This window comes from Erpetoichthys calabaricus, chromosome 6 (genome assembly GCF_900747795.2).
Source record: "Erpetoichthys calabaricus chromosome 6, fErpCal1.3, whole genome shotgun sequence".
NCBI lineage: Eukaryota > Metazoa > Chordata > Cladistia > Polypteriformes > Polypteridae > Erpetoichthys > Erpetoichthys calabaricus.
In genome coordinates this window covers 57,531,609-57,555,751 of record NC_041399.2, presented here as the reverse complement: position 1 = coordinate 57,555,751, position 24,143 = coordinate 57,531,609, and the positions used below count along the sequence as shown (strand labels likewise).

Genomic DNA, 24,143 nt, shown 5'->3' with positions numbered 1-24,143 from the left:
TCTGAACACTGTTTTAAATTTGCCACATACATATATTCACAGAAGAAACACACGAAAAGCTCTGTGTGAAAACCAATTGCATAGCTTTAAACATGGTGTAGTTTTGCGAAGCAGCTAATTACTTTTATTCTATAGGTCCACTGGGGCTCCTCAGCCATTTGAACCGTTATGCAGCTGTTTAAAATATGTGAATAGTTGTGGCCAACAGGAGGAAACAGTTGGACTGTGCCTTTCAAAATAGACCTAGTGTCCCACTATTTAGCATTGTCATCCATCGTGTTACAATTTTCCTTCCTTAAAAATGGTTGAGTGATCTGTGATGCCACTTAGGGGGAGCAACAAAATGTAGTGGAGACTTTTCTCCTGCCAATTTTGTGATTGTCATTAGTAATTTGATTTTACCTTGTTTTTAGCTTGTTTGCAAGCTACTATTAAAGCTGTGTCTGATATGTGAGATTAGGAAACAATAGGCTAGCATGCAGTGTCAACTCTTTTGATAAGTTTCCTTTGTGGGGTAGAAGGTCCTTGAAAACAAGCAAGAAAATGCCAACAAATATTCTAAACAGAGACAGCATAAGCTTATTAGTGCCTCACACACTGGATTAGTTAGTTCTCAGGAAGACAGTCGGAGGCTGGGGATGATTAGAGATAAATGACAGGCAATTGTTGTACGTTTGTCTAACAGCTGAATTCTTTTTACAAACACAGCTTTAATTAATGATGTCTGTGGCCCATAGGCTGCTAAACGGTAAACATGTCCTATTAACTGCTTTTTAAGTGATGCTCAATGTGTCACTTTTGCATGCAAAAGATGCATAACGATCTGTCAAACTGGCTTTACAAACAAAATGTAAGCCTGGTGTTTTAGGGAAGCTGCTGGTTTAGCAGGAATATGAATTGAACAAGAAATGAATATGAGAAAGAAAAAATCAGAAACAAAACAAAAGATGGTAATATAAAGCATGAATATAGCCACCGACAAGACGTTTTTCAGATTATATATGTGAATAGCTTTGAATGGAAAAGAATATGTTTAGATTTTCTTTAAACTTAGAACAAGGAATTTTTTTTAAGAAATATTGACTTGCTCTTCTGGTTTATATAATAATTTGGCATGTTGCCTGAAAAAGAAGCTATTTGACGAATGACAGTCAAAGAAAGAAACACATCCATCCAACAATACATTGTCTGACCCACTTAATTCAATTCAGGAGGAGTCTGAGATTAGTCTGGCAGCTGAGTGGGAACAAACCCTGGACAGGGCACCAGTCCATCTTTGTGCAAATAATGTGTATACAGGAATAAATTTATGCTTTTTCCTGTAAAGGTACATATTACCAAGGTAGATAAAAACCATTCTGAAAATCATGTGAATTTTCAGCTGTGTTTTTTTAAAATTATTTTGTTGATTTTAAGGTTTCATTACAGTGCAGATCAGTGAGACATACAGTTCTCCATGTTATAGAGATCCGATTTAGATCTGCTCCAAGGTGGTTTTCGAAAAGGCAAATTTTCCTCAGAAACCAAAAAAGAAACTCTTCATAACATTAATGCAAATCAAAAAGCCTGATGCAGGATAACTGTTTCTTTAGCCAGATTTAACCGAAAAGGGTATGTTTTGTAATTTGTCATACTTTAAGGCCAGGTTGGTCACAGTGAACATTTTACAAATACAAATGCACTCCTGAGTCCAAGAGCTTAATGGGTTTTCAGTATGGCCTAAAGGTTTTTCTTTGTTCTTTAATGAAAAATGTGTGCCGTGAGCTCACTCATTGATTACCTTTTGTTTTGTTTTGGGGGTAGAGGGCAGAAAGAGGGGGGCTGTTAGCCCTTAGCCCTCTGGTGTTTATTTACTTTATGTTAGTCAGGCATGCTGAGCAAACAAAGGTGTAGGGAGCAGTGAGCTACAGAGACCTTGTCTTTATAACCAGGAGAGGAGGCAGATTTGTTTCTGATATCCATGCTTGTTCATTAAGTACTTAAAATGTTAAATTGAATTCAGTTCAACTGAATTTAATTTGGTATGATGGCATCCAGAATAGGCAGCCTTTGAACCCTGCACAAATTGCAAATATAGAAATTAACGCAAAATAAGGACAACAATTATAACTAACACCATGATAATACATTTGCAACATATTCTATATCCTTCTTCGCAATGGCATTTTCAGTTATAGAATATGAAAAGGGACACTAGGCAAAGGAAAGAATACCATTAAGTGTGATGTAAATTTTACAGACAAAAAAAATCCTCCTGTTCCTTTGTAGTGCAGGAGATTAACTTGGTGTGCAAAACATCTGGCATTTAATTTGTTAAGAGTAATAATTATTAAAAAGGCTGATCAATGTGGTTGCATTCAGTTTTAGGATACTATTTAAGCTAGTGAAAATGGTGTGAATATGATCAAAGGTCATAGATAAAGAGAAGGTGGTATAGGTATACAATAAAGGTGGCCTTTAAACAAGTTACCAGTAATTACGTCCTGTTATTGAAAGAAAACTTGAAAAAAACTTTCACAATTGTATGATACAGAATGATCCAAATATAGGTGTGTGTGTTACTTTGACCACATTCTCTGTCGGGCCCTGAGACAAAGACGGATGGTATCGCATTACAGTTAGAGGGAGATTGTATACAAGTAGTAAGGTCTTCAACATGGCTCACCAAAACTCAGAGTTCAAAATTCCACTGTTGAAAAAGCTTATGTTTGCTAAACATTGCAAAGGCACACTTTGAGTTCCTTTCTAAAATCAATCTAGGGCAAGCTTTAACTACCATGTGAAGAAAAGGATATTCCCACTGGCAGACAAGTGGAATGTTTTGGTGGGGTTACTGCTGACCATAGCTGTTGTATGCTTTGTATGTCGGGAGTAGGAAAAGAAGGTGTTATCTCTAATGTAAAGTTATTATAAATTTTATTTAAAATATTGTTGAGGCAGAGCAAGTCGTATTTTTGCTTCACAGTGGTTGCATTTCAAATCAGTTCCCATTTTAGTGCCTTCTTTTTGGAGTTGATTTGTGTGAATGAGAATGGTGTTGTCCATGAATGAGTCCTGCAATACAATGATGACTTCTCTATGGCATTGAACTCTTTGCTGCTGGAATGGATTCCAGTGTTTCATAACTCTCTACCTCAAAATGCATGGATGAAATGTGTGCTGAAGATGTAGGACTGGTTGCTGCCAGCTTTCATGAAGCAGAGTCAGTTATGGCTGAGCTGAAACAATATGTCTTCATTAGCTTGACCAATGAAACAGAAAAAACACATCTGTGTCACCTTGGTTCTGTTCTGACGATAGTGTAGCTTAGAATTAGAATATTGAAAATTATAAAGTGGTTAAAATGACATTTACCCAATATACAGTAATATCACATAAAACCTAAAATATATAACCCTAATGCTTATTTGAATCCAGATGGTCCAACTCCCAAACTTGTATTATGTTCTGCAAATACTTCTAATTACATAATTATGCACGAGTGCATTACAATGATTAAGCTCTTAGGACTGACCAAAGGGCACATTCAAAGAAATAAGATTTTGCAGTTTAATTCAGAGTCATTATGTGGCAGGGGATATTATGATTGTAGTGTTGTGGAAAAGAGTGTGATATATTAAATCAGTAAAGAATTTGTTTAACACCAATGTATCCTTTCCGTAAATCTTTATAAAAACATGGAATCTAAAATGTCCATTTTATTCAAAATCTAAAATACATTGTTACTAAATCTATCATACAGTAGAACCTTAATGTGTAGGTATGACCCCAGAATTAATTCTTATTAAACTCTTTCCAGTTTTTTACTTTAGAATTTTTCTTTCAAAAATGCTGCAAGCTCTAAGTACGTTCAGAAATGCAGATAAATGTGAATTTATTTTCTTGGTAAAGCAATCAGTGTTTTAATTAATATAATTTTTCAACTGAATTATTATCAGAGTGATGGATTTGTTTTATATATTAAGAATGTCAGTTCTTGTATGCTTTAAAAATTATATTTCTGCTGCTTATAATCAATTTTGAATTGTTGAACTGATGCAGAAAGACGTGAATATACCCAGTACTTCACATTTATATCTGTTGGTAATGGTGCAATAGATGTATAGAGAATATAATAGAATAGATGTACTGTATGAAAAGATGGATAGAAAAGCAATTATTAAGCTTTAGATTTGAAAACGTTGATTCAAATAGGCATAATTCATTGACTCCCACTTTGACTGTTTGATTGTGAGTTTTTATCCAGTGATAGACAATTAGAATCAGGTCAATCAAGGGTAGTTTACACAATAATCTGTATTTTTACAATTTCCAAAAGAAATATGTAAAAACCAGGAGTTTGATTTACTAATAGCATTGTGTAAATTTAGAGCATTACACTGTAGACCAGAATGTTCAATTCCAGATTCACTGATTATAATAGTAGATATAAGAGCAACTTGATGTCTATTGAAAGTACTGAGTCAAAAGGTAGAAGGCGGTCTAATAAGTTAATGATCTTATTTTATGTGTACAGTCTATTTCTCCAATTACATATGTTACTCATTATAATGTATACTTTTTACGAATTTCAAAACCTAATTATATGATTTTAATTAATTAATAAATAAATAAATAAAAAGCATGAACATAATTTTCATTAAATGAGAACTAGAAGCTAAAAATAGTTTTCTCGTTCGGCCTTTCTAAAGGCTTCACTGTCCTTCTCAGTTAACAGAACTGGCACCGTAGCTGTTTAGTTTCATAAACCTGACGGTTTAGACCAGCTGCACAGTGATTGGGTCTAAACTAGGGGGGGGGGATTGGGGGTAGTGGGGAGAGAGGGGGGATGGGACATTGATTTCTGAAGACAGGTGCAAAAGTAATAGAGGAACAGAAGTCGCAGGCTTTCAGTTGAGCTTCACTCACACTTTAAAATGTTTATGTCTGATTGGGAAAGAACCTTGTGCATGCATGAATGGAGCCCTAATCGTGTTTTAAGAAAACTGACCTAATTTATTGAAGAAGACATTAAAGGAGTATCACATGGATTCTAGAGTGTAATAATTTATTTACATGTTAGATAGATAGATAGATAGATAGATAGATAGATAGATAGATAGATAGATAGATAGATAGATAGATAGATAGATAGATAGATAGATAGATAGATAGATACTACGACTGCATATATAGTTGCATATCTGCATGAATTTTTTTTTAATGCCTATCACCTTTTGATTGATGAGTACATCTCTTTTTCCCTTTAGTCGCACAGTGGCATTGCACTTCTAATCCTTTCAAACATCTTTGTACTGCTGTGTGTTTTTTGCATAGTCTGTTATTTGAAGTGAAGCTGAATTAGCAGTTTCAACAACAACAAAAAAGTTCAGTTTGCACATTTACTGGCCTGTATAAGGAAGCAACTTTCTCACAAATACTTTCTGAATGTGGCGCCAAAAATAAAAGCTAATTACAGGTTTTTTTTCCTTGTTTGTGCCAGACTCCAAAATTGTGTGCATTCATTCAGACCTATTGACAGCTAAATTCTGTTCTTTCATGTCTTTCTGCATTTATTGTGAAGCCCATTCATATTTATTGAATTTTGTTTATTTTTACTAAATTAAGTGTGTGAATGTAAAGAAAAAACTGAATTTGTGTTTTAGCGGTTTGAATAAAAGTTGAAATTGAAGTTATTGAGAGCTGAATTTCCTTTTTTAAAGTTAAATGTTCATTCTTATTTCTTAATTATACAATTTAGTACAAAATGGCATGCAGATTCATTTTTAACAATCTGATACCTTTTGCTGATTTACTTTATGAATATGAAGCAGACAACTTATCACTGACAATGACAATATAACACTTTGTTTATGAAGGTTACAGATTTGTAAGTATAAAGCCCACTTTTATCACTTGTCCATTATTTATTGTACGAAAAAGACATAAACTTCTGTTCTACTCAACTTCAAAGATAAGGATTTGTATGTTGCCAACTCACCAGATATGCTTCACCAAGCATAGCAGAGGTCTGAAAGGGGAAAAGTAAATGCATTTCATTTTTACCACATGAAGCCTCCTTCAATTTTATTGTCTAACACGTTTACTTTAACAACAATAAAAGTATAGTGTCAGAGTACTGCTTATAGTGCCCACAGTGTACAAATAAAGGCAGCAACATATGAATTTGTTTTCTTGCCACAAATTTTTTTTTTTTGTTTATTTTTTAATAAAATGCAAGACATCTTAAGCAGGCTTAGTACATGGGAAGTATTGGAGTGAAAACAGAAAATCAAATCAAAATGCTACACATTAAGTTAACATACATTAATGATAGGATTGTGGGGCCAGGCTAATTTATGCTATTGGGCTATTATTACCCAAACTGTATATCATTTTTTCACATGATGATGCCAACAAAGTGCTATTCAATCAGATGTCCTGTCTGTTTCCTTTGAAAACAGCTACGCGGCTAAAAGGCCATGTGAAAAGGTAGATGTGTTTTAGCCCTCATTACAAAATATAAATTGAGTAATACAGCATGACTGGAATGTAGCCCTACAGTTGTGTGCTTGACCTTGTCTTTTAAAGAAAGAAAGAAGAAAAAAAAAATAAGCTGCCAAGCATTAAAGGGCCTGTTCATGCAGGTACATGCTGGTGATTGTTATAGTAATGGATTTTTTTTCTTTGAACAGGGGACAATTTACTTGTTTATTTTTAAAATGAACATTTGACTTTTAAGAAAAAAGAACGAACCACTAGCTAGGAAAATGCAATACTATGAAAGAGAAAGTTTGTGGATAAACACGATTCTGATTTTTTTTTTTTTTTACTTTTCATTTTTAATTTTATTCAGAGGACTATTTTAAGAGAAAAATAAGAATTTTTAAAAAATCAAAGATAATTTACATTGACTTTGCAAAGAGTTTTACTAGTTTGTTGTAATTTAGTGTAATGCTTAAAAGATCAGTTTATTTTTTCCTTATGCTGATGAGTTAATGTCTTTCATTATAACCATAACTACTGTACATAATATATAACTTATAGGAAGAGACAAATCAAGTGTTAGTGTTTAAGACTAGCAGTAAGTGGTTAACCAAATATAAAATGTTGTACTTTTTCATTTATTACTGAAGCTATACTGATGATAACTAAGTACTAAACAAAACAAGTCAGTCAACTTTATCATATAAATGTGGTCTATTCATATGGAGTTTTTTTTATTAACATCAAATATTCATACTTGCTGTATTTCTTTTTTTTTTAAGCATACAAACATCAATCCAATATCAAATGTATTTAATCTCATTCAGAATCACAGCAACCAGAGCCTATCTTGGCAGGATTTAGTGCAAAACGTGTACAATGCTGGTAATAAATATGACCGCTCAACAAAATTACAACTTTTAATATGACTTACAGTACATTATGACAAATAATACCTTTTTAGAAGTCCTCATCATAAAAGACTGTATACAAAAATGCAGCTCATTTATTTTAAACCGTAATTCTAGAATACTTCATAACGGCGAGTGTCATTAATGACCCCCTTATAAAGGAAAAAAATAAGGTGGAGGAGACCCTCTTTCATATTTCTTCCATGCCTGTAGCATTCACATATGTCTCCAAATGAGTGGATGACCTTTATTTTGGTGAACATAACATACTACTGCCCTGCGGTGGGCTGGCGCCCTGCCCAGGGATTTGTTCCTGCCTTGCGCCCTGTGCTGGCTGGGATTGACTCCAGCAGACCCCGTGACATCTGTGTTAGGATATAGTGGGTTGGATAATGACTGACTGACTGATAACATACTCCAAGCTCTTTAATTCACTCCTTCATGTACATCTACTTCTATTTTAGTGGAGTATTTTTTTTATTACATTCCATACTCAGATTGTCTGACTGTTTTGTTTCAAATAACAAAGAGTACATGAAATCTCATTCTATGCATAACAGAGCAGTATTAATTGCTCAGCCTAATCAGTGCCACCAGCTACTGTGTGTGGGTCATACTGTACTGTACATCTGTTCTTTAGTGCATGTCCTACTCTTGGTGCGTATTCTCTATGAATGGGAGTGACCCACACAGTAGACTGTGCTCTTAATGTTTAGATTACTTCTGGTTTTCTTACAGTAAAATTTTGCAATTGTTTGTACACTTTATTATAAGTAAAGCATCCAGAACCATATTTGAGACACCAAGTAGAGGGCTGGTTATTTGCAAAAAATAGTAATGCCATGAGGTAAGTAGCACAAACATAAATCTCTATTGGAAGAGATACTTTTTCCTCATGGACTTCCTTTTATAATCACATTAAATTATCTATTATCTTTTTGTGAAAACAACAATGATTCTACACAGTAAAACTGCAAAATTATACACATAACTAAGTCCTCAAAGGCATAAGAAAAAATGTTTTAAAGCCAGGGCAATGGCGAGAGACTATGTGCTGCAGAGCTACAGTAAATAAAACCATTTGATGAGCTGTATACAGTACACTAAGCTAGAGCACCATTTTTGCGTGTCAATTGCTCTGTAGATCACCTCATGTTGCCCTTTCTCGGTCGTGAACCTGTTGTTTTGTATTGTTTCATTTTTTTTTTCCTTGGTGACACTACAGTCTATGCATGTAACTACATTTTCTTGGTAATTAAAAAAAATGTTCTCACACCTTTGTTAAACCAGGAAATTGTTCAAGTTAGCATCGATATTATGAGTGAAAATGAAAATCTTTTGTTATTCATTAAAAAAAAGCCACAGATAAGATCTTACTTCTGTATGTACTGTCCTCCATAGCAATACAATGCCAAAAGTCCTGAGGATGATTTCTGGTAAATGAGATGTCAAAAAAGAGGTCTCTGTCGAGGTGGCTTAATGTCTCTATTGTGCTTTTTGCTTAAGGTATTGATTCTAATGTTTCTCAAGTTAATGACATCTAACTATTTGCTTGCTAAACCAGATTTTCAGTGTACTGTACAATCACAAAGCACAACATACAAAAAATTTTATTTTTAGTTTCATGCTCGGTTACAGTGGCATTCCTGTATATTGTTAACACAAATGCAATATTTTCATTTGTTTCTGTGAGTAAGGAATGACTCAAATAATTACTTTATTTACTTTTAGGATCCACCTACATCGGTATCACTAGGACTGCGGATGGAAGAAATGATCTTCAATTTGGCAGACGCACATCTTTTCTTCAATGACTTAGAAGTATGTCACATTCTCACACTTTTTTGTGTATGTGGTATAAGTCATATTCTTGCAATTTTTTTATAATATTGTAATTATGTTGTCAGTTGTTCCAGCTGTGTATGATATTTAGAGACCCGATTGATATATGGCCAAGTTACAGTAAAGTGTGTGCATTATATTACTTGCAAGATCAAACCATTAAATATTTAACTTGAGCATTAGCAAACATTTAATAGCAGGGTGCCTACTTCTCAGTTGCATCCCACTGTGGTAACGTATTACCTTGGAGCCCTTGGGATATCATGAATTTTACATGTGCTGTCAGTCTCAGGCCATAGTGACTATACCAGTGTTTCTCTCTGCCAGTGGCAGGTACAATTTGTCAGGTTCTCATGTTTCTCCACTGTCTCTGTCTATCGGTATGTCATGCTGTGTGGGCTTGGTGCTGCTGCTCACATGTATTGGACTTTCTAAATAAGACGTGAAATCATGTATGTGAAAGTTCCCAAGAAATGTTTTATAAAATCCTTTCAAGGGATGCTAAGATTGTCTGCAAAGGCTTTAAGGTAAATTGGCATCAGGGCAAGTTTTGCCCTATAAAACACCTTGTCCTGACCGAAAAAAGAATAGTTTCTGTGACACAACAGAACAGGAGCAAATGGTTTACTTGAAACTCAAGTGAGAAACAATTTGTGGTGAGTGTGCCAAGACTCATTAGCCACAAGCGTGTTGTGCTTTCTGAGAGAAGACCAGAGAGAGAGAGAGAAAGAGAGACTGTGTGCTGCTTTACACACCAGAGAATTATTCTAAAAGATTCAGATTCCAGTTGTGCTGATCAAAGTTAATTGGCAGCAATTGGCTTTTAAATATTTCCTGATGTTTCCCCTTTTTGGAATCTAGCAAACTGCACCTTATTTAACAGATGAGCCCGCAATCATTTTAAAAATGCCAGTTTGTGACAAAGCTTAAATGTGGTTTGTTGAACATCTGTCCTGTATTTTGATTTCTTTTCATCTGTGATGAAACTGCTCACAGATGAACTGGCAACTCACACTGCAGTAAAATGATTTAAATGTGCCTTGCATATTTTTGCTTTATTATAAAAATGGAATTATTTTATGTTGTACTGTCTAATTTATTCTTTACTTAATGTGTTGCCACAAACATGTATTAAGGTGTATAACAAACTTTGCTTGCATGTGAATTGTCTGTTTATTATAAGGGTCAAGCATTTCTTTTGGTAAAGTGAAGAGCTGTTTACATTCTTTTTTATTTTGAATATCACAGCTCATTTTTAACAAAAAAACTGTATTGTGCACTGCACTGTATTATTGCATATTGCACCAAACTGCTAAAAATGTATGACTTTATGAGAAACAGATGGCATATTCTGAAGTAAATTGCAAATAATAATAATATTAGCAACAGCTATAGAATTCATCAGTTATTCCATTTCCATTTATGTAACAGTTAAGGGCAGTAGTCATTTTAAACTGACTAGGATTACTAGTGTGCCCTACACAACACACTTGTAATGTATAACATAACCCACTAGTATTACCACTAGCACAAGATATTTATGATGAATTAAACATACAGTAGAATATCCATTTCTACTGTATGGCTTGAGAAATGAAAATAAGTAACATTTTCAAGACCAGGACACAAAGAAAAGTAAACTACAGTCATGCAGCAATTTATGGCCGATTGTGTTGAATCCATTTGTACCAATGACCGAGAACCATAGGAATCGTACACCTGTTTATCGCATATGTACAGCAATACCACAGAATGATACACTCTACATATCAAAGTTACATGTATATTTCACATGGAATGAACGGATATGAGAAATAGATATGTTTCATACTTGGTATGCTTTTGTATACAGTATTTTAATAATAAAATACAATACTGTACAGAAAACATGCTGTAAAACATTTTGTTTCCTGCATTGTGTCCACATCTGTCCACTGACAGTCATCCTTTATTTTCTATTTCTCATTTTCTGTCTTGCCACGATGTTTCGTGCCTCCCTCGATAAAATTAATGGTGTAGCACCTTGCCGCTGTGGTTTCAATGGTAGCTCACTGTCCTTAAAAGGGCCTCTTCATCTCACCAAACTGGAAATTGTTTTGACTTTGGTAGGCTTGCCATTTTTATAGGCTCCCTTGCAGCTGATTTTTAAGCTGCTTATTTGCATGATGGAATACCAGGCCATACTTTACATCCCTGACTGATGCAACTTGTCAGCACAAGTGCATTGGCCTCCCTTCTGTCTTAAACCCTCACATAAACTCTTTGAAACATATTTCTGTTATGGGCATGTGGCCAGTGACAGAGGCACAACATCAAGGATCTTGTGAGCCCTGTTGTCAGGTGGCACAGCAGAGATGTTAATTATTGCTCTGTCATGCAATGTAGCAGGGATGTTAAATGCCACACTTCTGTGCGGTGATCTGTCCACCATGTGTGGTTAGGCAAACTTCTCTCTGTGGAGCTGCAGATCTATTGATCTCTTCGCTGTCTTCCTTCACTGAACTGCTGCTGCTTTTGACGCAGCAATTTTTTTAAACTTGCATTTCATACACTTCCGATCTTTCTGTGTAGATGGTTTGCACTTTTTCTTCCATCAAGAAGACAGAAATGTGGGCATTTGGCCTGCATGACCTTCCTTTTCACAGGCAAGGCATTCAGCCACTTGAAGACTTGAAGATCAGTTTGTGCTACTCCATAATGGCAGTTAAAGTATGCATACAGATGAACCACACCAGACCCACAGTGCCTCAAATGCAATGATTTATACACGTTGTGACCGACGTACGGCCAATTTGACATACAGCCAAACGGCCAGTCCCAAACGGAGCTGTAAGTCAGCACATGACTGTATTTCCATGAATATTTTTTAACGTCTCAGAAACTCAAAAATCTATTCACCGATGTGACCTTGCATTATACTATATGCACTGACACTATGCAAAAGCAACATTATAACAAAATTATGCCTAATTAACAATGGAGGTGAGGAAAACAAAACTCCAGTCAAAAGCATTCCAAGATCCACAGTTAGCTTTGACAGATACATGTGTAGTTTTGATGATCTCAAACAACAGACCCTCAATCCCCTCCAAGTATGACCAGAAAATGGGAATACATTTTGAATCTGTGTGAAACAGGAAAGAGGAGTGCAGTCAAAAGCAATAGTTTATATTGTTATGTTACAAAAATTATATTCTTAGATGTACCTTTGCAACAATATTTTAGATTCATTTATATCCTCTACAAACATGTCTAGAGACACAGCCAGCAAGAGAGCTTCTAATTATGCACCAGCTTAATCATTCTGCTACTGCTTGCAGGTTTTGTCACCTAGATTAATGTTGCAGGTAACAGGCTGCCAATCACTTGAAGAGTTGGCTGTATGGTTGACATGCACTTTGCTAGTCCTTCCCTATTGTTAGCAGACATTATTTCCTGCTCGTATAGGTCTTAAATCATTCAAACTTGTCCATACATGAGAATAAAGATTTACTTGTAGTAAATTATTTGCCTTCAAAAGGAGCTCTATTGTTCATAGGGTGTGAACATGAAAAGCATGTCTAGCATATGTTAATACTCATTCTGGGAGTAAAAATGCCTTAGTATAACTTTATTAAAGTTCACCCTCCACTGTACTGCAAACACCTCCATTGTTGTCTCTTTGTTCACTTCCCACATTTTCCCCATACTGTCAGAAATGTTAGTTTTTAATTTTTGATGTATTCATTTTTTTATTTATCATCATGTTGACACTGCATGCCTGTGTTGTTCTATGAGCTCAGCATTCATCCATAGGTAATATCATGTGCACCACCATTTTGCAGCTCTGGACATGACTGTTGCAGGACAACATGACATGTATATTCCTATATAAAAGATGTCAGTATGCACAACAGACCATTTGAAATTTGGTCAAACAAAGGGAAGAATTTCATGGAAGAGTTGGGCTCGAACAAGAAACAAAAAGAAAATCAATCAAGAGAGCGATGTAATGGGTTTTGATTTGTAATTTGTGTTCTCTTTTTAAATTGGGTTTTCCCCAGTACATTGTTCACAAATTATTTTTGAAAGATTATTTACGTGCACTAACTTTGCTATATGACCCTAACTTTTTTCTTGGTAACTCCTAACAGAAATATCTTTGTAATATAATTATAATAACATATTTGTTCCTTAGAACTATTTTTCCCCATAGAACACATCACTTCCTTTTGTAGGGTAAACAACACAATATGCCTCAATCCACAAATCACTGCCCCTCAGTACAAACAGTATCACCAATTATGGTAACATGATGTTTTATGAAGTCTCACACAAAATGCATTTTTAGGATGATAGACAAATAATGTATGATGTTTTTAACCAGGGCTGTGGACTCGGTAGATAAATCCTTCGACTCTGACTCCTTAGTTTCCGGTACTTCTGACTCCGACTCCAACTCTGACACCTTAGTTTCCGGTTCTTCTGACTCTGACTCCCCGACTCCGACTCCTCTGTATTTAATATGCTAATGTATTTTCCATGTTGATTGATGGAAGGCAACATACACTTCATTTAACCACAGAACTACTGGTTAGGAAGCTGACTCTCTACCATATTGGCCACTTTAAACAAAGACAAGAACCCCTGAACACACACATCAGGCCATAGCACACACCTCCACCTACATCATTACATTTGTTTACACTCAAATGAACTTGTTAAACACATTATATCTGAAATAAAATGAAAACACTTTTTGTAATGTACCATAATCCAGATTACAATATGTGAATGTCAGGTTGTATAATAGCTCAGCTGAACTTCACACTAGTAGTAACAAAACTATGCACTGGGCTTTATTCTTACATCAGAGAGGTACTTATTTATGGCTATTGTTTGTGAAATGGGACATTTGAACTTGCTGTATTTTTTTTCATTACAATTTAAATTTATTAGGAGTCGGAGTCGGTACATTTTTGCAGACTCTGACCTCGACTCCAGGTACCCAAAATTGTCTCCGACTCCTTATCTCTGACTCCTCGACTCCACAGCCCTGTTTTTTACAGAAACATTTGATAAAATCATTCGAATTTTCAATTCTTTGTAAAATGAACCTATTAGGATATCTTATGCCAGTTTGCATGCTGACACAATACATAGAGCAAAAGCCGTTTTGGGTCAGTCACTGTCTACCTTGAACTGGCATATTCTTCTTTTTCAAATGTGAGGTTTTTCTGTGGAGTCTTTGTATTTGACAGGCAATGCACCTTGGTTTTATATGAGCGAGAGTGGGTTGGTGACTGTGTGCATGCTTTGCAATGGACTGGTGTCCTAGCAGATGTTGATTTGTGCTGCTATTTGTACAGACATTGAATTCCTAAGATGTTGTAATGTAAAATAATGGAAGGAGAGCTGCTTGAATTGGCATCAGTCACTTTCTTAATGCCTTAAAGAGAGTTATCTTCATGTGGATGGAACTGTTTTGTAAATCCTTGATGTTGTTATACATCCTAAAATTGTTTGATTTGGACTAGAAATTGCACAATGGTAATGAAGACAGAAGGAATATGTTTTGCATAACCTTGTGTATATAGGTGTTGGAAAAACCTTTGAGAGGCTAGCTCTCTTTTAGTTTGTCTTCTTATAAAGGTCCTAAGCAGAAAAGAACAGTCAGGAGCATATCAGGGGCAGTGCCATATCCCTTTTCCATAATTGCAGAAAGTATAATTAAGAAAAAGTAATATGGATAATGTAAAACACACTCAGAGCTAATTATTTCTGAAATCAGGTAATAAGTGCAAAAGTGTTTTATTGAGGAAAAGTAAACTCTGGCAAAGATGGGCTTAATTACTGCTGAGTTAATTGTTCTGTTGGTATGACTATTTAGTATAAGTGTATATTTGTAAAAGGCGTACTAAAGGCTTAGCTTACCAGAGGTGGGGGCCTCCCCAAATTCCAATCTGAAACGTTGCCAACAATAGTCTAAACTAACTGTAGGATAATCGAATAAGACAGAAAGCTACACTTGTGAAATGCTGCTAAAAATGTCAAATGAAATGTTAGGCATATATCATTGCTTGTTTTAGAATTAATAATTCATAATAATATTATTTAAATGTGGATATATTTATTATTTTATTACCAAGAATCATACTAAACAGTATCACAAAAGAATTGGAATTCCTCCTTTTATCACCTAACGGGCGCTGCTAATTCTTATAGAAATTAAAGTTGCTCTCAAAGCTGATGTGTAAATGTGTAATAAAAATAAAATAACTTTGTTACATAGCCTCTTCACACATCTTTGACCTGTCCTACTGCATTTTAACAAAAAGTTTAGTACAGTAAAAAGTTGAGAGTGCCACCCTTTATTTGCCTTGATTCAAAAAGTGTTAGCATGTTGTTACTTGTGCAAAGGCTTGCGTTCAGTTTTTCTGTTAACTTCAAACTGAACATATTAATATTAAGAGAATACCTGGAAATGGACTGTATTATTTTGCACTGAGTAATGTCATGCTAAACCTCTGTCAAGAAATAAAACTTTATAGAATATAACAGTACAGGGAATATACTGTATGCCTAATCACTCATTATTCCATTTAAAGAGCTCTGATCTGGTCCTGTATATCTGGCCTTACATTGCTGCTGTATACAATTAAAAGTACCTGGGTTTACAATAGGAAAGGATGAAAGCATTCCTGACTTTTCCATCATTCCTTAGTTCTGGCAACAGCATTACAATAAAAGCACTTATTCAATGTGGGAATGTGGCTGTTCTTAGAAAAGCAGCAGTCATTCACAGTGGGGAAGGGACTCCTCATCTAAGGCAATCAGGTCATCCCAGCAGGAACTACCCGATCTTAAGGAAACAACACTTTGGGATGGGAGGAAAACAGCAATGTAAGTGACTAGGTAGACAGTAGGAGTAAGATGTGGTGTGAAAGGAGCCACTTGACATTAATTGGGTAGTACTGAATAATTAATTGATACACATGATGATTGTCCTCAAAAGCCTTAAAGCCACTTATCAAAAAACTAGTTGGTCATGAAGTGAGGTGTTTTATACAGATGGAATTTAAGTTTAAGATGTTTCTTTTGACATAAGCTGCACCAGACTGTTCAGAATTAATGAACAGGTACTGTTAAACGTTTGTGAAAAGTGCTCAATACTGTTAGTGTGATTAAATGCAATAGTAACATCACATTATTTTGAAATTAAATTGATCATTTTAATACATTTAAAAAGATGCCCAACAATGAAATGTAAGTAGTTACTTCTAACCAAATTGGGAATGAATAATAACTGTATAAGACTTTAAAGGCTTCCTCAAACAGCCTCAGTGGTCTAGTTAGTAGATGACAGTTAACTTAATATGCATGTTTTTTGGATGTGAGTGGTAATAAGAGTACCAGGAAAAAAGACACATAGACATGGAAAACATGCAAATTCCAGGCCAACTGTATCCAAGGCCTGAAACAAACCCCAATATCTCTGTTGTTATGAAACAGCAGTGAGAATTACTGCACCACCACGCTGTCCAGACCGTCATTAAAAGAAAAAATGACCCACCAAGGCAACAACTAATTTCTAATTTATCAGGCAAAAGAACACTAAACCTCTAGGCTCTGATCAACATGGGTCTTTAAATGCAGGTTTTTCTACACACAGAGTAAAGTCAAGTCTTGTGATTTCCTGAGAATCACCTAATGAATGGTGGAGCACTGAACCATATCTCACATTTTTCCAAATTTGATAGGTAGTGAGGTCTAGCGGTTAACATGCTCAAAATTAAGTCATGAGCTTGGAGCCATTTAAATGTGGAAATGTGCGTGATAAAATTATTTTCACTAACATGACATAAATCTGGTGGTGTTTCAGTTCCCACACTAAACTGATCAGGTTTCTTTACCTGCAGCATGGCATGGTGCTCACCCAAAGTATTGTATAAAACAACATTTTCCTGTTTCCAAGCCAACTTTATTGAATTAGGCTACCCTGAATTCTCATTTTGGCAATCAAGTTGTTTTAGTTTTAACAATTTTGTCCAGTTTGCTTTGTACACCTATGAAGTAAGAAATGGTAGAAGACACAATTATTATTTTGGTTGCTTTGGTTATATTTGGGTTGCATTGCAATTCCAAAGCTGAGTGTGTCATTATTAGTTTTGGGATGTGTTTTGGCGTAACACAAAGCTAGTTTAATCAAAAACAACTGTATTCCACTATGCGCTTGTGAGAACATACAAATGCACTTGTGTACTGTCTCTAGTTTATCACTGCAATATGTTATACCAATTGTGCACTTCTAGGAAAAAGAAAAGATTTATCATGGCAAATGTAACTAATAATGTTTTTCTTAAAATGACATAAATATGCTCTTATGTTTGAAATCTATGGTTTTAACTAAATAAAAGCATCCCTTCACCTTTTATCAAAAAAGACACAATTCCAAAAAGGAATTGAAGAAAAAAAAAACCTGAAATGGAACTACTTTATATACCAGCGCTTTTCACAGGCTGTTTTAATTCCTTGGCTGTTCATCCACAAATTGTAGATTGGAATGAAGTGGATTTCAAGAACTCCCTTTGTTCTCAATATCCTGTGTCTGACCCACAGGTAATATGTACCCTTTTCTTCAATGCAGGTTAATTGTGGTGGGAAAGCAGAGAAAATATAAGGGTCACGAACCGCAGGCCAGACAGGGATGACAGGTTCTGCCAATTGAGTGCCAGCGCTGAGAACCTGCGAACCATAGATTTAGCTTTTTCACATGGAATTAGCTTGTAGACTGTGAGGGATGTTGTGATGACGGCTGTAATCGTTCAGTACAGCATTGTCTGATTGCAGCTCACCTGGTGGGGAGGCATGTAGAAAGCCAGGGTAAATTAGGCTGAAAGAAAGACTTGAAAAATAAAAAGTCCCCATTACTTCTTTGGAAGTGACAATTACATTATACAGGGCTATAGAGTTTAAGATAAAATATGAAAGCAAGCAGAGTAGGGAGTGGTGCACTTGCAGTTTTGAATGAGGTGGGTTTTTTTTTTTTACTTTTGGGGGGTATTGCACATTTTTCTGGTAACTCTTTATTGTTATCCTACAAGATGAGTCAAGCAGTCAGTCCTGATTGCTTAGTGACTGATAGATGCAGAACAAAGGAAGTACTGATAGCTTGCTAGAACGCAAATACATCCCAGGTGAAATGAACAGGCAAAGAAAATTTAAAGATGAATTGTATTGCAAAATGTCACTTCTTACATTTTATTGCTAATAGTATTGATGCCTAATTTTTATTGTTGTAATAGATCATTCTGCTATTTATTGTTACCGGCAATGTATGAAACGCGGGAATTATATAGAATGCCTAGACAATATATAGAATGCCTGGCGTTTTTGGGCAAAGTATGAAATATCCAAATTATTTTAATATTATATATACTTTCCCTAGGCATTGTATGTAATACCTAGGCATTATATAGAATGACAAATTGCTGTTTAGGCAAAGTATTAAAAGAGAGTCATGAAAAGGCTCTTATTGAAAAGACGTATATGAAAATGAAAGAAATACAAAATAAAGTATAGGACTTTCTTATTGAGGAAAACAAGAGAAAATAAAATATGAACCTACTTGTTGCAACAAGGAAGGAAAGAGTTTTATTTTAAACTGCCCTCAATTCCGAACAAAGACTGAAATGCAAATGGAGAATTCTCTGTCTGAAGTGAGCGTCGAAAGTCACATGCCTTGCCACGTGACATTAGAAACATCATTAGCAGGAGTATTTTATACTTTGCCAGTTTGTCTTTTGGCATTGCATAGAATGCCTAGGAAGTGTGTGACATATTAATCGTTTCATACTTTGACGTCCAATTTTCCGCATTCTATATATTGCCTAGGCATTCTATACAATGCCTGCCTTTCATACATTGCCAGTAACATACAAGCCCACATTTCACAATGTACACCAGTATTGTCTACGTGTAATAAAACAACAAAAAGGAAACTATTTTTTTGCGCCACATATCTGGACAAGATTATGGCAAATTTCTGTCTGTATTTTTGTTGTTGGCTTTTAGAATGGTTGACATTGCTGCTTCACAGCTGCAGGGACTTGGGTTCCATTCTGGGCCCTGTTATTATCTTTGTACATTTTGCATATTCTCCACATTTCCTCCCACATCCCACTGACATGCATTGGGGCTAATTGGTGACACTTAATTGTTCCACCATGAATGACTGTGAGTGTTCCCTGTGATCAAATGTCATGCCATCCTGGGATAGGCTTCTGCCCCCATGACCCTGTAATCAACAAAATTGATTCTTAAAACAGATGATGGAACGAAGGAATATTTTACCCCATGTTTTCACCGTATTAACACATAATTTTGTAGAGTGGTCTTGCTTCTTAAATTTCTTTAAACATGCACATTTAGCTCTTTTGGGTTTATAAATATGCTTATGAGAGTTCACCTACTGCTCCAACAGTATCTTCACTATGTCAAAAACGCTTCCCTTACCAATTAAAACCTCTTTTTGAAAAGGACACTGGAGCCCCTTCATTTAAACATGACATCCTGCCAGACTACCAGGGCAAGGGCTGTATGTTGAAAGCAAAAGTAAAATATTTCAAGGAACTTGACCTAGCAATATTCCAGGTCAAGACCAAGTATATATTTTCTAGGGATTTACAATTTTGGGATATGTAAAACTGCTGGATTAGGCACATAGGTTGTCACAGTGGTTGCATATAAAATGAATTGACTATAATGTGAGTGGACCGATTCTACACAAATTATGCATCACCATATTGAAGTCCACTAGTAGCTTGATTGTTTTTCTTATGTTTATTTTCTAAAGATTGATATTAGGAAAGTGTCTCAAAAGTCTTAAATAATGGACTGTCTACAATGAACAAGTTGGTGAAGCAGATTACCACTACATGTACCAGTGCGTTGTGTGCTTCGGGTCATAGCTATTGACTGACACTAGTGAAGGGAATGAAGTGCTCAGGTGACAGTGAAGCATCTATGAAAAGGAAGGCACATGGTGCTACTCTGATGAAAACTGAGATTTGTGCAACTTTTGGGAACATTAGTATGCAGTGCTGCATTTTATTTGACTTTCTTTTTTCAGATTCCTATTTATAGAAAATGGTGGTTCTTTATCATTTCACATTATTATATGATACACATACTGCATATGACAAACTTGATCACTGCTGTTCACTGACATATTTTAGTTTTTTCCCCCTGTGTATTTTGTTTTTTTTAATATTTTTAATTTTATTGAATTTATTAAAGTCAAATAACACTCCATACACATAACTCGAGTTTTACAAAAAGAAAAAAAAAAAAGAGAAAGGTTCAAAACAAATCGACCCCCACCCCTGAGAAACAGAGCTAGGCCAGCAGTGTAAAACTTTATGCTAGGAAAGACAAATGAATAAATAAAATAATAAATGAATAAAGATAAATGGAGTAAAAGAGGGAAGAGAACCTGCTTCCTCAATTTAAATGCTTATTCTAAAATGTCTTTAAGACAAAAAGAAAAACAAATGGGTTATTGAGAGATCTTTTGTGGAACTCCGCTTCCTTACTTGGAATTATATCTTCATGTAACAAATGTCAATACAAGATATTATAAGATCTTGATAGTATATGTAAACCACTAAATTCTATTAAATTCATAAACTAATTGAGGAATTCAGGTTTCAGGTGACTGTGTGCAGAGGTTACAGACCTATATACCTGGGAGTGCAGCTGGATGATAAATTGGACTGGACTGCCAATACTGATTCTCTGTGCAAGAGAGGACAGAGCCGGCTGTACTTCCTTAGAAGACTGGTGTCCTTCAACACCTGCAATAAGATGCTGCAGATGTTCTATCAGACGGTTGTGGCGAGTGCCCTCTTCTACGCCGTGGTGTGCTGGGGAGGCAGCATAAAAAAGAGGGACGCCTCACGCCTGGAAAAACTGGTGAGGAAGGCAGGCTCTATTGTTGGCATAGAGCTGGACAGTTTGACATCTGTGGCAGAGCGACGGGGGCTCAAAAGGCTCCTATCAATTATGGGGAATCCACTGCATCCACTAAACAGTGTCATCTCCAGACAGAAGAGCAGCTTCAGCGACAGACTGCTGTCACTGTCCTGCTCCACTGACAGACTGAGGAGATCGTTTCTCCCCCAAACTATGTGACTCTTCAATTCCACCCGGGGGGTAAACGTTAACATTATTCAAAGTTATTGTCTTTTTTTATCTGCATTTTTATTACTCTTTAATGTAATATTGTTTTTGTATCAGTATGCTGCTGCTGGAGTATGTGAATTTCCCCTTGGGATTAATAAAGTATCTATCTATCTATCTATCTATCTATCTATCTATCTATCTATCTATCTATCTATCTATCTATCTATCTATCTATCTATCTATCTATCTATCTATCTATCTATCTATCTATCTATCTGTCTATCTGTCTGTCTATCAGTGTGAAAGAAGCGTAAAAGTACTAAATGCATCCTGTTTTATGTCTTTATTTTACTGATTGTGATGTTGATGCTTATAGCTTTGTATGAACACATATTTCAGGAAAATGCTGACACATATACAGTCTTTTCATACAAATTAACAATGCAGGAATTACCACAACCTCATTGAATGATTTTTTAAAAAATGAATATCCATTATGTACAAGTCTAAAAGTGTCAGCACTTTTGTTAGCTTTCAATAGCAATGGATTTTCTAATCAGATGGAAAATTCAAGTTAGTGACAAAAGCCTTCATGTGTAGCAGTCTAACCCTGTGTGTGCCCTTGTTGTGCACTGGTATCCTAACATACGTATATTTCAGATATCATCTGTTTTCTGTGGGGATTGGTTTCAGTGCTCTGTACTTTGTCACTGAGAAATTAATGAAAATGCTTGAAAGCAGGAAACTGAGTGCAATGTGCTGCTGAGTGTAGTGCTTTGTAAAATACAAAGTTGTTGGCGTATTTCGTTAAGATATTAAATTTTGCTCATTATTCTTTTTTGCATTGCTCTGTGAACTTATATATTTGTTGCTAAGAATGTGGTTTATTCAAGCTTTGTTCAACACTTTGTAGAATTAGCTGTAGCATTTATCAGTTTCTTGTATAAATATTGTTCTCCATAGATCAGTCAAGCTGTAGTGCTTTTTGTGGTAAAAAGACATCCTCATTATAGCAGATGTTATCTATTTTGGAGCTATTTGGTTTCTAAGATTTAATAAATACAAATTAAAAGCTGCTAATTCCATCTTTGCACCAAAGTTTCCATTAATTTAAGTGTAAAACTGGACTATGTTCAGCTGTACTGGTTAAAATACTGGGAGATCTCTTCTCGTCTTTAAATTTAAATTCATTTGTACATCTGTTTGCATATACTGTGTGACAGGCAGAAGGTCGAGTCACATTCACTATACATTTTTAAATCAAGTAAATAAGTGCCTATTGAGACATGTTGTCTTTATGTATAGTACACACGTTTGTTTTAATATTACAACTCAGAATTAAACACATTTTAAAGCTTGCATGCATCACAATGTCCATCCATCCATCCATTATCCAACCCGCTATATCCTAACTACAGGGTCACGGGGGTCTGCTGTAGCCAATCCCAGCCAACACAGGGCGCAAGGCAGGAAACAAACCCCGGGCAGGGTGCCAGCCTACCGCAGGCAACACAATGTGTTAAACCAAAACTCTGCGCTCCTGTCACATAGCTCACAAATTAACAACAGACAAGCTCTAAATATTTGTTGCTAGCATTGTGCTAATAAAAATCTGAAAGAAATACAGTAAATTTTGCTTATGTTGTATCTTGTATATACTTTTTAATACTACGAATTATGTTTTAATGAAACATTTTTTGCCTTTTTTGGAATGGTTTGAAGCCTTTTAACTGATTTAAATGAATATTGCTTTAGTCAATACCCAACATATTACATGTCCCACAGCAGATTTGTTTATTCTGATTAATAAAGGTATCCATATTTTTTTCCTGTAATCATAAACAAAACAGTAAAGCATAATGTTTCTTGAATACAAGAGACAATAACAAAGAACAGATTACAGAATCACACTATATGCAGAAATCAACTTTTCATTGTAAATATTTGGTTTGTATAAAAACTAAAAATGCATTAGTCTGCTTTTTTATTAAAAAAAAAAGGATGAAATCAAGAAGATAGAAGCTAGAACAATGATGCAGTGGTTAGAGCTGCTACCTCATGGATCCCCTATCTTGGGTTGGAATCCCATGTCTGATTATTGTCTGTGTTGAATTTGCACGTTCATCCTTTAACTGCATAGACTTTTTTCTGACATTCCCAAATCTGTAAAAATTAGCATACCTGTCATTGTGTGTGTGTGTGTGTGTGTGTGTGTGTGTGTGAGTGGGTCTGGTAATGAACTGGTTCCTGATTAAGGGTTGGGTACTCCCTTGTGCTTGATGCCTACTATTTAGACCCTGGCAAACTAGTTGAAGTGAGATGGAGAATTTCATGTCATCTTCTATTATAAAAAATGAATCTAAAACAAAATGTACCCTACTATTAATACTGCATTTGAGAACAGATATAAGTGGAATGAGATGTGAATTCATACTTAGCGTAAAAATTAATAAGCAAAGAAAGCATAACACGCTCAAACCTGCTTAATACAAATTCAGGGTTAGAGGGTAGAGCCTAAGTAAGCAAAAATGCATGCTAGACAGGAATGAGCTATTCGCAGGGCTCTACTCAATCAAAATGAACATGAGAAAGTTATTTTGTTTAATTCATCTTAACATTTTTTCAGGTGCATATCAAAGTAACTTACTGTAGAATCATATATACATGTACCTGTGTGAGTTAAAATTTTTTACATTTCAAAAGCAAGTATCAAGGTTACCTGACTAACACTAAATTTGGCAAATTTATTCCACAAGAATGATT

At 35.4% G+C, this 24,143-nt stretch overlaps 1 protein-coding gene across 14 annotated transcripts in view; it reads left to right on the top strand.

Annotated features, from left to right (window-relative positions):
- Window positions 1-24,143, top strand: part of eya1 (EYA transcriptional coactivator and phosphatase 1) — a 68,216-nt gene that overhangs the window by 27,918 nt on the left and 16,155 nt on the right. For all 14 annotated transcript variants that reach the window (XM_028803613.2, XM_051929394.1, XM_051929391.1 and 11 more), the window contains one exon: window positions 9,108-9,197. In XM_028803613.2, the coding sequence (XP_028659446.1) occupies window positions 9,108-9,197 (90 nt within the window). The remainder of the gene's footprint in view (window positions 1-9,107; window positions 9,198-24,143) is intronic.